Source organism: Panthera uncia, chromosome A2, assembly GCF_023721935.1.
Source record: "Panthera uncia isolate 11264 chromosome A2, Puncia_PCG_1.0, whole genome shotgun sequence".
Lineage (NCBI taxonomy): Eukaryota > Metazoa > Chordata > Mammalia > Carnivora > Felidae > Panthera > Panthera uncia.
Genome location: NC_064816.1, coordinates 149,173,603 through 149,187,481, shown reverse-complemented (window position 1 = coordinate 149,187,481; position 13,879 = coordinate 149,173,603). Strand labels below are relative to the sequence as shown.

The 13,879-nt window shown below is 38.2% G+C and overlaps 1 protein-coding gene across 4 annotated transcripts in view; it reads left to right on the top strand.

The window, feature by feature from the left end:
* The window catches only part of KDM7A (lysine demethylase 7A), a 44,136-nt gene that overhangs the window by 4,491 nt on the left and 25,766 nt on the right, over positions 1–13,879 (top strand). Inside the window, exons 2-7 of one of the 4 annotated variants that reach the window (XM_049643039.1) lie at positions 2,243–2,360; positions 5,638–5,798; positions 7,861–8,002; positions 8,307–8,493; positions 9,716–9,878; positions 13,545–13,632. In XM_049643039.1, the coding sequence (XP_049498996.1) occupies positions 2,243–2,360; positions 5,638–5,798; positions 7,861–8,002; positions 8,307–8,493; positions 9,716–9,878; positions 13,545–13,632 (859 nt within the window). Of the gene's footprint in view, positions 1–2,242; positions 2,361–5,637; positions 5,799–7,860; positions 8,003–8,306; positions 8,494–9,715; positions 9,879–13,544; positions 13,633–13,879 lie in introns of those variants that run through there. The other 3 variants (XM_049643040.1, XM_049643041.1, XM_049643042.1) reach the window with 3 other exon arrangements.

Here is a 13,879-nt window from a genome sequence, read left to right as displayed (position 1 = left end):
CCCCGGACACTGTGCTAAGAAGTACTTGACCTCTGTCATTTCCTTTGATATTTGTAACACCTTGATGTGAGAAAAATATTATCTAACCAGCTCTTTCACGTAGCTGTTTGGTAGAGCTGGGGTTTGAGCCCATAGCTGTCCAGTCCCAAATCTGTTCTAATTCTAATCTGTTTTGCCGAAATGAAGATTAAAACAGTGTAATACCATAGTTTACTTATCAGATGGGCAGCCTTTTCTTTTTCTTTTTTTAAATGATGATGCTCACTGTTGATCCAGGGTTTTGAAATGGCTGCTGCTTATATGTACACTGGTAAGAATATGAGTCACCTACTGATTTTCTGGTAAGAGTATGAGTTACCTACCACTTTTCTGGAGGCAGTTTTGCAGTATGTAGCAAGTATCTTCATAATATTGAATCTTTCTTCTAGCATTTCTAAGAATTTATCCTGAGGAATTAATGAGGGAAACAGATTGATGTATATGAATATTAATCTTAACTTTGTTTGAAGAAAGATTCAGAATGAGCTAAGTGCTTAAGAATCAAAAAAAGGATTATAAAATGATGCATCTACATCTACGTCTTAAAATTCTAGGCTGCCTTTAAATTGCTTTTGAATATTTAATGAGAAAATGCTCCTGATAGAATAAGAAAGGTAAGCAGGATGAATATCATGATCCCAGTTGAAAATAAAATGGGGTTATGAATCTATATATATGTAGAACAGAAGCCTGAAATGAAACACCCTTGAATTTTACAAGTGATTTAAATGAGAAAAAAATAACACACGAAGGATACTAGGAAATGGTATTTTCTAGGAAGGTTGCTTTAAGATCCTCAGTTTTTCTCATGAGACTTTTAAAAAATGGGATTTACTCTTCTCCATGTTGAGGGTCTGACTGCCATGAATTACTTGGGAATCTTGTTTTAAACTCTTAGATATGAATAAGGCTTATTTCCCCCCCCTATTGGGTATTTAGTGTGACTTCTTATCCATATGAAGATCCAGTATTATTTTATTATTATGATCTTTGTAAGGTGCAGGTTTAAAATAACTTAGATTCATAGAGTTGCCCCCGCCCCATGTTTTATTATGACATTGTTCTAACATACAGGAAAAGTTGAAAGAATTTTGCAGGAAGTACCTCCAAACTCACCATCTAGGACTCTGTTAACATTTTACGTTATTTGCTTTACTGCGGTCTGTGTAACTATCCCACTGTCTATTTGTGTATCCACTTTTTTTTTTTTTTTTTTGATGCATTCTAAGCTGGTTGCAGACTTCAGTACATTTCCCAGAATCATGAAGGTTTTAGGCTTAAGAGTGATTTTCGAACTTAAAAAAAAAAAGATAAAAAATTGACATCTTACACCGATAGCAACAAAAGGGGTGTATGTGGTGCTGCCCTGGTGGAAGCAGAATGAGGTCTGGAGTTCCCTTTTCGGCCTCTTCTCCATCTTCTGCTTTATCAAGGGTTTCTTGACACAGTTTGAAACACAGCCCTCCTGCCTTCATTTCCACTTGAGAAAACTGGACCCAGTCATGTTCCGTGACTTGCCCAAGGTCGTGGAGTAAGTCATGGCTGAACTAGGAGTCAAATCCAAGTCTACTGATTTTGATTGCCGTGACTCTTGAAGATCGTAGCCGCCCAGAGCTGTAGCATCACAGGATCTTGGCGTTAGAACTAATCATAAAGTTATTTGTTCTGTCATTCCTCTTGTTTTCCTTTAATTATGATGTAGCCACCTGCTCTTCTTTTGTGGCAGTGTAAGCATGCTTATTTGGGGAATAGATCTTGACATAAAAGAGAAGGGAGCTGTGCTGTTGGAATAAATTTCCGATGTGGGATCAAAGGTCCTATCCTGAGAGGATGACTTGGATGATCCGTAAAAACCATATTATGACGTAATGGTCTAGTGAAAATCATGATTTAAAATAATTGTGATATTTTATAGTATGTGTAAATGTGGCTATTATAATGGACTCCCTGCTAATTTGAATTTGTTGCTTTCATTAAAAATTTTTTTGAAATAAAAAGATTTTTAAAAATCCACAGTTAATTGCCTATAATTGCAGCATTACACAAAGTAAAATTTACCTCTTCAGCGTGGAAATGCATTAAAAAGCAGGTGTGTTTGTACTTAAACAGTTGTTATTTCTAATTATATAGAATATAACTTTTAGAAAGTGCATGGTATCACCAGTTACCAAAACTGTTTTCTTTTTCTAATCTGAAAATCCAGTGAAAAAGAGGAGGAACTGGCACAGGCATGACTACACCGAAATTGACGATGGCTCCAAACCAGTGCAGGCTGGGACCAGGACTTTTGTTCAGGAATTACGTTCTCGAGTCTTCCCAAGGTACGGAAACTTGTTGTGACCAAAGACAATTGGAGAGAGTTACCTGGTCACGTGACATTATCGAAAGCAATGTTTTCGAATTTCGGGTTGCAACCCCATTCTCAGATTTTTACCTTTTTTTTTAAATTTTTTATAAATGAAATAGAAAATATCGGCATGTTGTTAGCAACAGGAATAAGTAAGTGCAGTTTCACGAACTATTGTGTCCTGTATGTGTACTGGGGTCACCTTTTAAAAATATATTCACTGTTGATCTCTGTCCAGAAACTCTGAGATACACTAAGCCTGGTGCTGGGTTCCTTCTGCTGTACAGCTGCTGCTTCTCTTTCTCTTTTACCTCATCTCTTCTGATTTTCAAACTCGGGTTTTTTTCTTAGGTTGTTTGCATCTCTCTCTCTACCCTAGGGCTACCAGAGGGACCCATAACCATGGCTTGGCCTCTCTGGGGGCACCAGGACTGGGCTTCTTGATTTTTTAAAGTTAATGGAAAGTGTTTGACTTATCTGTGGCTCAAAGAGAGTCAAAAGTATGATCCAGCTTTGAATCATGCTAATTGAGATCATTTCCTGCTCGCTGCCTGACATCTATTTAAAGTGATAATGCTTAATAGCCTTTTACACAGATCATATCCAGGCTTGTGAAAGAGGGGAAGCACGATTTAAATTTAAATCACAACATCACGTGCAGCCTATTATGGAGTTATTTCAGATCCTGTGACTATAAAACCCTTGACGTTGCCTCACAACCTTTACATTCCGGTCTGTCCCCTTCCCCTTAATCCTTAAACAGAAACCTAGAATTGATACGTGCCTCGTGTTGGCTCCCTCAGGTCTACTGAGGTTTCCACAGTGGTTTCCACGTGACTTTTGTGATATTAAAGTCCCTAGTCTCAACATTACTCTTTTCTCAGTTTCAAAGGGGTTAGGAGAATGTTTGTTTTCCTTGATTGGTTCAGAGTCTAGGGCCAGAGTTTCCGGCCTGGGCCTACGGACTGGCTTCAGAGAGGCATGTGAGTTTCTTACAACTGTATAAACAGTTCAGTGTCAGTATGTGAATGTACATTTTTCAGGAAGAGGAGCCATAGCTTTTATTTTTTTCGAATAGGTTTGTGACCCAAAAGAATAGTGTTAAAAATCCTGGCTATGCCAGTGGCTTCTCTGCCAAAGTAATCACTAACGAGAGCAAGTTATGGAGATGGTCACAGATGTCTAAATTGTAATTACCATTAATTAAAGGTCTTTGGTTTTCTTTTGTTTAACTCTGTAAACCTTCATATCATTTAAAACCAGAGAGTGACAATAATTAGTTAAGTTACACATACTTGATGTGATTAACACACCAAGTGTATAAGATAAAGTGAATGGGTTATCTTTCTCCTCCCCTATTTTAAGACTTAGTGTAAGCCTTTTGTCTACATAATTACATTTAAGATACTTATGTTTAGGAGCGCCTGGGTGGCTGAGTTGGTTAGGCGTCTGACCCTCGATATCGGCTCAGGTCATGATCTCATGGTTTGTGGGTTTGAGCCCTGTGTCAGGCTCTGCACTGATGGCGTGGAGCCTGCTTGGAATTCTGTCTTTCCCTCTCTGTCTCTCTCTGCCCCTCCCCAGCTCATGTGTGTGTGTTCTCTCTCTCCCAAAATAAACTTATAAATAAATAAAATAAAGTATTTTAGTATATAGATGTATGAATATATAAATATATATGCATCTAATTTTTAAATGGGGTTATGTTATGCAAATGATGTGCAGCTTTTTTAATTCTATTATATTTCATTTGTGTCTTTCTCTATGTGTACAAAAATGTACCTCCCTCCTTAACTGCTGTGTAGTATGCAGTTGTGTATATTCGCCATAATTTACTTAACTGTCCCTCTGTGATACATGTGTAGTTTGTCACCAGTTTTTTTCTCTTGCAAATACTAGATTTGAATAGGTTTAAAAAAAAACTATGTTTTTAAGCACTTGTGTTTATGTATTTTTGATCGACAGGGGAAGTAAAACACCAAACGTTAAAGATCAGGGTGTACAAGTGATTCGAAATTCTCCTTTAGGTTGGAGTTCAAGGAAGTGTTTGATTGTCAGAGGTTGGGGAAGGAGGGAAACTGGGGGGTGGGGGGGAGTAGAAGGTAGTACAGAACTCAGTGAGTCCGGTGAAGGAGATCTACACCCTCCAAATGTAAGACTATCCAGGAAAAGTCTATCTCATTTTGGGGAGCCTCAAACCGACCTTTTCTTATTGAGAGGGTGGACAGAGCCAGTAATTCAAAGAACTGGTACCTCTTGTCTTCTCTTTGACGGCTAAGCCACAGATGACATCAAGACGGTTAAGGTCTCGTTGTGTAAATGGAAACTCTTGTGATCTAACCTATAATGCAAGGGTTGCACTTATTTGAATGTACAGCAGCTGCATTCTGGGAGCAATTGGGAGATAAAATCTAGAACTTCCCTTAAGGAGATCTTCAATTTATGGCAAGAGAGAGGACAGTGAAAAGGGGCAAACCACACTTAAGTGTAACGCCTGTGGAGTGTTAATCATCAGAGAGGGCGTGTGGGGTTATCCTTTTTTAGTGGCTTAAGGTGACTGCTTACTGGAACTTATGAAATACTTGTTGTACCAGATAATTTAAGTCAGGAGTTCATTCTGGACGTTTGTCTCAGTGGGCAGGGACTGTGAGAGCCAGTCTGCCTGTGTTGTGCAGCATAGCAGTGAATTGTTCTGTGGCCATGAGACTTTGAAATGTCTGACAAGTATTTATGTAGAATTTTATAGCCAGATAGAATCTGATCTGTTTTACTTATCCTGACACTGATTTTTATTCTGATGTGCCCCTTCCCTTTTGCTCTTCTGATTTCCTACACGACTTGTGTTGAGTGGCTTCTGATCTAGTTACTTTTTTAAATTCAGCCACTCATTACAACAAATTGTAATCACCCTATTATTATATTCTCTCTTCTAGCATAGTTTTCCTAAACATTTACATCTTGAAATATATATATTTTGCTGTAATATTTTTCTCTTATGTTAGTGAAGGCATTTAATACAATACATCTGTATTTTTCCAATTATATGTATTGGACTAATTATGAATTTCACTTTAGGATAGTAAAAGAGACTTTATAAAAACATTTTTTATAGAATGGACAGTTCGGTATGACAGGTTGAGAACTGCTGATATGGACAATAATGCAGTGTATGAATTGACCCATTACCAGACTATTTTTTTAAAGCTGAACTTAACAACAAAGATGACATTTTATCCTTATGTTTTCCTTAGTGCCGATGAAATCATTGTAAAGATGCATGGCAGCCAGCTGACACAAAGATACTTGGAGAAACATGGATTTGAAGTTCCTATTATGGTCCCCAAATTAGATGACCTGGGACTCAGGCTCCCTCCACCTGCTTTTTCAGTCATGGATGTGGAACGCTATGTAGGTACGCACTTGATTCCTTTAAGTACTTGGGAAAATGCGGTAAAAGTAATAGTGGTATTGTCCTAATAACATGAGAAGTTAAGTGAGGAGATGTTAATTTAGTTCAGTTTTCTGGGTCAGGAAAAGTGAAATTCAGTATCACCTATATTGAAAACTATTTCTTCTCAGCAGACCTACAATTACCAGGAAAACAGAATGGAACAATGTATCTATTCTTATTTCCTCAGGCTCACCATGCTGCTTTTTTTTGTCATCAAATTTTCTGGTACTTGCTTAGGAAAAACCGTAACTGAGGTGTAACTGTAAATACTAAGAAAGACACTGGGAAGCCGGACGGGTTCATTCAGAGAGGAATCTCTGGGTCCTGGTGTTGTAGTGGCCTCCTGTGTGTAGAGAAAGACTAGAAAAAAGAGGAGACCATTTTCAAGGCTGTTTTTCTATTAACGACTTGATGATATTGCCACTTAATGATGTATGGACTCCATTTGTGATGTTGAGGCCCAGAAAGGCTTAAGAAACAGGAGGGAAAACCATTTATGTCTTGCCATCTTCTTGACATTTTCAGTCATTTTGTTCCTTCTCATCATGCTATTTATAGATAAAACTGACTCTGTAGATCTCATTCCTTGTCAGCTGTAGATAGAGATTTTTTGAGGGTTAGATCTCAAATCTCCCTTGACTCAGAATTGTACATTTACTGTGATACATTATCTCCTGAGTCTGAAATGTCTGAGGACTTCTTCTTTTATTGAGCCGCTGGTTGACAGTTTTTATTGATAACTGTTTCACCGAGGAAACCCGGTTAAATGTCATGACTTCACATTCAGCTAATTTTTTTTTTTTAAACGTTTATTTATTTTTGAGACAGAGAGAGACAGAGCATGAACAGGGGAGGGGCAGAGAGAGAGGGAGACACAGAATCTGAAACAGGCTCCAGGCTCTGAGCGGTCAGCACAGAGCCCGACGCGGGGCTTGAACTCACAGACCGTGAGATCATGACCTGAGCCGAAGTCGGACGCTTAACCGACCAAGCCACCCAGGCGCCCCACATTCAGCTAATTTTGAGTTATTGGATGAATCAGGGGAGGAGGCTGAGGTTTAACCTGAACCTGTTTGCATAAATAGCACCGTAGAGTCAGTGGCTAGTGTACTGTAAGTCTAGGAAAAAATATTCAAACGACTGGATAGCTTCCTTTTCAGCACTGTAAGATGCCTTGGTTAACAATCATATTGCCTCTGAAGTATAAAATAAAGTCTACTAGGTAATACTTTAAAGTTAAAGTAAGAAAATGGCATTTATTTGAATTCTTTTTCAGATTGGTTATTGCCGTGTTTTGAATTCCGCTTGTCCTGTAGCACATTGCAGAACTGGTGATGCTTCCCGGGGGGACAGTGCACTGGTGTGCAGGCGACACCTCATGGTTTTATAGGAAAGTTATAAATTAATCCCAATTCACAACTCCTCTCACATGCACTAATAGGAACTGAGTTTTGCCTCCTAACCACTGGCTTTTTTCTTGAAGCAGAATATTAGAAGAGGAGACCCTACCTGGCAAGCAGAAATTGTCTGTTGTGGTTACCTTGCTCACTAATTCCGCAGAGACTGATTGGTTTTTCTAAATGATAGAATCTTATAGAAGATACTTCTCATAGAAGTTACAGAAGCGAAAGGAGGAAGTCAGTCTGCTCATTTTATGCGTGAGGAAATGGAGAATCCGAGCCTGTGGTGCACTTTGCACGTACCAATAGAATGCGTTTTTGTCAGTATGAGCTGCACACGAAAAATCACTAGCGTATGGAAAACTTTGTAAACATTTAGGTTTTCACACTCAGTGTTAATCAGTAACTCTGTCTTCATTGCTTTATTCTTTCCCTCAAAAACTGCCCCCTTTTTCAAAAGTTCCAGTTGGACTTAAAAAGCAAGAATACAGGCAGATTCTTTGTCTAGGCTATGTAGTTTTATAGCTGGCTGAAGTGAATATGGTCTTTTAAATATTTTTGTTTAGGGCATCTATTGATGTAACTCTTAAGCCCGATAATAAGACTATAATTTTTCTCTGCAGGTGGTGACAAAGTGATAGATGTCATTGATGTGGCAAGGCAGGCAGACAGCAAAATGACACTTCACAATTATGTTAAATACTTCATGAATCCTAACAGACCAAAAGTGTTAAATGTGATCAGCCTTGAATTTTCAGATACAAAGTGAGTAGTTCTGGACATTTTGGTGTAGTCTTCTCAGTGTTAGCTGAATGTAGTTAAATGATACATTTATTTTAGTAAGAACTATAATTATTACTTCTAAAGTGGTCCAGTGATAGCAATGTTGTGCATTTTGCTTTGGCACACACAGAGAATATTTAGAAATATGATGAATTTTAAACTTTATTGGTGTTAACCTTGAGTTCCAGTTAATTTCTTGGTTTGGGTTGAGATGGGGGATGAAATTTTAAGAACTCATTTGCATGACGTGGGTATATGTATATGCGTGTGTTTGTTTTTTTTAAAGGATGTCTGAATTGGTGGAGGTCCCTGATATAGCCAGAAAACTGTCCTGGGTGGAAAATTATTGGCCAGATGATTCAGTTTTTCCCAAGCCATTTGTTCAGAAATATTGCTTAATGGGAGTTCAAGACAGCTACACAGATTTCCATATTGACTTTGGGGGAACTTCAGTTTGGTACCATGTCCTCTGGGTAAGATTGGTATATTTCTCTGTTCCCTTATTGCCAGAAACACATAATCTTGTTTTTCCAGGAATGCATTCGTTAGCTATAAATGACATTTGTAAAGAGGGAAGTTTTTGTGCTTTTTAAGTAGGATCTGTCATTTTACCTTTAAGTATTATGTTGTTGGTTTTTAAGTCTCAAGTAATGGAGGGGCCACCATGAGTTTTTAATTTATATTTAGATTCCTTTTTTTTTTTTTGTCTCCATCTTATAAGTTGGTCTCTTTTAGCCTTTTGTCTCTGTTTCCTCTTTCTTCTAGTCAATGATCAGTTAATCCCTGAATCAAATACCTGATTATAGCAAAATTACAGTAATAATTGCTTCTGATCTTAAGGGCAGGCCAGGACAGCTAGTTGGATAAATCGGGAATGCCCACAAAGCTGCTATTTTTTTCTTGGCAGCTTATATTCACCTTGCTTTAGCTAGAATTGCATTATTTGGTACAGTAGCCACTGGCCACACATGGCTAAATTTAAGTAATAATAATTAAATACAATTTAAAATTCAGTTCCTTATTTGCACTAGCCACATTTCAAGTGCTCAGCAGCCACATGTGGCTTATGACTCGTGTATTGGATAGCACAGATAAAAAACATTTCTATCATCACACAAAGTTCTGTTGGACAGTGCTGGTCGAGAACCACATCTTCATCTATATACAGTGCCTGTGCATCTGTGATGCTCTGGACTGTACTTGATGCTGTGTCCTTGAGCTTCTGTTCCTTTTCTCTAGGAGAAGGCAAAGGGTTAGTTGATGAAATGAGGTTTATTTACAGGCCTTTAAAAATAATCATATTGTAGATCTTAGGGGCAAGGGCAGAGTTTGCAGAGATGCCTCTCTGTGACCTGGGCCTGTTAACATGTATTTACTTGCATACTTTGAAAATGAGATCAGTAAGATGTTCATGATTCTTTACCCTCCTCTCTTCTAACTGCTTCTCCGATGCTGTCTTAGTGACTTCTCGGATTTTGGCGGGGGAGGGAGGAGTTTTAGCTTTTGTGAAGATGTTTATTAAGGGCAAGAGCTATTGATCAGGTTTGTGAAAGGTGTCCTTTTGAGCCTAAAAAAATCTGATAATTATGTAATTTAACTTAGATCGTTGTACTGGAAAATTGCATCACTGTAGGGCGTCTTAAGAATGGTGCTTTTTTTTTTTTCTTCAAAAATAGTGTGATTGCTTCCTTCTAGGGTGAGAAGATTTTCTATTTGATAAAACCAACAGATGAAAACTTGGCACTCTATGAGTCTTGGAGTTCATCTGTGACCCAGAGTGAGGTGTTCTTTGGAGATAAAGTGGATAAATGCTACAAATGTGTGGTAAAGCAGGGACATACATTATTTGTTCCCACAGGTAAGGCTTTAATCCCATTCCCGTACCCCATGGTTGATACTCAGTCACATGAAGCTGGCTTTTTATTAGAACCTCTGGCTTTAACATGCTTGGAAAGTAGCTTTGCATAGCCTGAGAGATAATCCTGATTTTAGACTTTTCACTGCTTTGTCCGTTAGAGGGCTTCTCTTGTAGTTAGGACCTGTTTCAGAATTGTGTTTTTTGTCATTTGCCTTCATTTTAATTTTTATTCAGATAAAACTCACAGACCATGATATTTATCCTTTTAACATATAAGAGTGAGTGGTTTTTAGTAGATTAACAAAGTTGTGACCCATACCACTTCCAGAACATTACATCACCTCAAAAAGAAACCCTGTACCAATTAGTTGGCATTCCCCATTTCCCCCCCCTCCTCTGAGCCCCTGGCAACCACTTAATGTACTTCCTGTCTCTTTGGATTTGCCTGTTCTGGACATTTCATATATAATATGCGGGGTGTATGGCCTTTTGTATTTAGCTTCTTTTAGTTAGCATAATGTTTACTAGGCTCATCCATGTTGTAGCACATGAGTGCTTCATTAGTTTTTATGGACAAATGATATGCCACTGTATAGATATACCACATTTTGTTTATCCATTTGTCAGTTGATGGACATTGGGTTGTTTCCGCTTTTTGGCTATTATGAATTGTGATGCTTTGAACATTTGTGTAGAAGTTTTTGTGTGGAGCTATGTTTTCATTTCTCTTTGGTTATATATATACCTAGTAATGGAATTGTGGGTCATACAGTTTATGACGTTTAACTTTTTGAGGAACTGCTAAACTGTTTTCCAGATGGTTGTACCATTTTACATTCCCACCAGCAATGTACACATGCTCTGATTTCTCCACGTCTATACCAACACTGTAATTATCTTTTTTATTTTGACTGTTCTAGTAGGTGTGAAGTAATGGTATCTTATTATGGTTTTGATTTGCATTTCCTTAATGAGTAATGATGCTGAACTTTTTTCTTGTGCTTAATGTGGCTATTTGTATCTCTTTGGAGAAATGTCTATTCATATCCTCTGCCCATTTTTAAGTTGGGTTATTTGTCTTTTTATTGTTGAGTTTTAAGTGTTCTTGATCTATTCTGTGTACTAGATATATGATCTAGATATATCCAGATATGTGATTTGCAGGTGACTCTCCTATTGTGTGGCTTATCTTTTCACTTTCTTTATATGTTCATTGTAATGTCCTTTCCACAAAATGTTGAAATTTTGATGACACCCTTTCAATTTTAATTAGTCGGCTCTATATTGCTGCCGAAGGCCAAGTCTGCTGTAAGAATCTGGGCTGCTGTCCTGGGACATTCTGGAGACAGCGGGTATATTTTGAGGGACCCTGGGAAGGGACTGAATACCAGCCTTAGCTATAACCTCAAGTATAGGTATCAGGTCAGTCACTTTGAGTTGTGACTGAATGCAGGGTATGGACTCTCCAAGCCAGTGGTTTTGAGAAGTATGTTTTTCTGATGTGGGTGACCTTCCTTAATGGCTGCAGAGTTCACGGGGATCTGTCGCCGCAGGTCTGGCTTTGTTGCCTTGCCTCTGGTGTGTATAATAATAAATATGTATTGAATAAATGAAGAATAAATGCCTAGAACTGCCAGAATTTAGAAATCTCGATGTGTATCAATATTTTTATTGTGAGTGGGTTCAGCTCCTCCCTTCAGTCCTCTTCCCAGGGCACCCTTTTATAACAAATATTTTGTTATGCCCTCTTCAAAATCTTGAATTCATATTCTTTGATGATATAACCTCCAATAACCAATAATTTCCCCCAAAATGTAGTGCTCTAACTAGAATAGAAAGAAGAAATTAAAAAGTAATTTATAGTAAAATACAATTTTATACGTGCCTGTTCAGACAAGTGTATGATTGGCAACTGAAATTCTTTAGCATTGGTGTAGATTAATGGTTCTCGGATATCACTGAGCATTAGAATCACCTGGAAGGCTTATTAAAACTCAGATTGCTAGGCCTCATCCCCAGCAGTTCTGATTTAGTAGATCTGGGAAGGGGGGCTGAGAATTTGCATTTCTAACAGGTTCCCAATTGATGCTGATGCTGCTGGTCAGGGGACCACACTTTGAGAACCATTACCGTAGGGACTGTTGCTTTTTTCCAGGGTAGCTGGCAGCTGATAAACTTTCAAACAAACTATACTTTCCTTCAATTTACAGAGTAGGTTGTATTCCTGGGAAATTGTGCCAAATGTGCAAAAAATACTGTTTACATATATCATGGACTTACAGTTTCTAGACTTAAACAGTTAATGACAGATTTTGTACCTGTGTGAGTGCCCAGGAGAGAGTCCTGACTAGTGCAGGACAGGACAGTTTCTTACTGCGTGGAGTGGCCTGCTCGTTGCATCCCTGGCTCTCCTTCATGAAATGACAGTAGTGCCTCCTGATCACTGAGACAATCAAAAAAGCTCCTCCAAACTTCCCAAACTTCCTTTATAGGCAGTGCTGCCTCTGTGGAGAACCACTGATGTATAGGATTCGTAGCTGACAAAAATTTCTAATTTGTGATTTCAGGGTGAAGCTCAAGGCTTTGTGTGCCTTTGAGCACACAAATGGGCACCACATGAAAGTCTTTAAAGAAGTTTTTTTTGGGGCACCTGGGTGGCTTAGTCGGTTAAGTGTCCGACGTCGGCTCAGGTCATGATCTCCTGGTTTGTGAGTTCGAGCCCTGCGTCAGGCTCTGTGCTGACACCTCAGAGCCTGGATCCTGCTTCAGATTCTGTGTCTGCCCCTCCCATGCTCATGCTGTGTCTCTCTGTCTCTCAATGATAAACGTTAAAAAATTTTTAAATGAAAAAAAGAGTTTTTTTCATGTTGGGTTGCAGCATGATGAGAGATCAAAAAATGAAAAATATAAAGAAAATGGGTTCTATTTTAGTAGCTGATTTTTACGTGCAAATGTGTGTATATATTTATATTTATATCAAGGCTTTATGTTCAGCACATGCATATTTCTTTCAAAAGTTAGGCATCATCTCTTAGAAATGATTCTTACTTTCAAAACATTTTTGTGGGGAAAAAAAAGACCTCACTTTGATTGTCAACATTTATATTTATAGGACCATAACCTTCCATAATGAAATGTGGGTGATCTACCTTTATCTTCTTAGAGCCAGGCCTCCAGCTGAGTTCTACTCTTGCTCCTCTGCTTAGTCCCTAAGGCACCACTCCTTTCAGGATGACACTAGAGGAGGGACATGCTCAGCCAGTCCCAGGTTCATTTCATAGACATGTGCTCAGCTCATTCTAGCCACATTTGACTACTCTCGGAGTAAAATCTTCAATGTGAAGTTGGGTTGTGTTTTTAAACTAAAAAACGAAAACGGCAACAACCACAAAAACCATCACCTATCCTGTACCATGATTTTGTTTGGTTGGATCGATGCGTTTGTTTCCTCTAACTCAGCACAGAATCTGGCATATAATAGGCATTTAATGGATACTTAAATGAATGTATCTGTAGATCATAATAGACATTAACTTCTCTAGCCCGGGCGGAGTATGAAGTAAACTGATGTTGGTATTGTGAGTTTCTTGTCTCCCAGATAGATAGCACATTTGTTTGGTTTAAATATTGAAAGATCACTGATTTATGTTCTTTTAACTATTTCAGGGTGGATACATGCTGTGCTCACATCTCAGGACTGTATGGCTTTTGGAGGGAACTTTCTGCACAACCTTAACATTGGCATGCAGCTCAGGTTTGTGTCATCAGTAATTTAAAGGATCTTTTGTTTTTTCTTAAATAGGGCATTGTTTTAAAGTTTCCAAAAAATAAACTCAGCGATATATTTTAATTGAAATCTCACGAAGAAAGGCCCTGAGAAATTATTAGAAATAGGACCTTTCAACAAATGTATTATCTTCAAATTTTGTCAGGAAGGTTCCTTGATGCATTTCAACTCTAAAAACAAAAAGAATCATTTATTCAGTTTGAGACTAAATGTA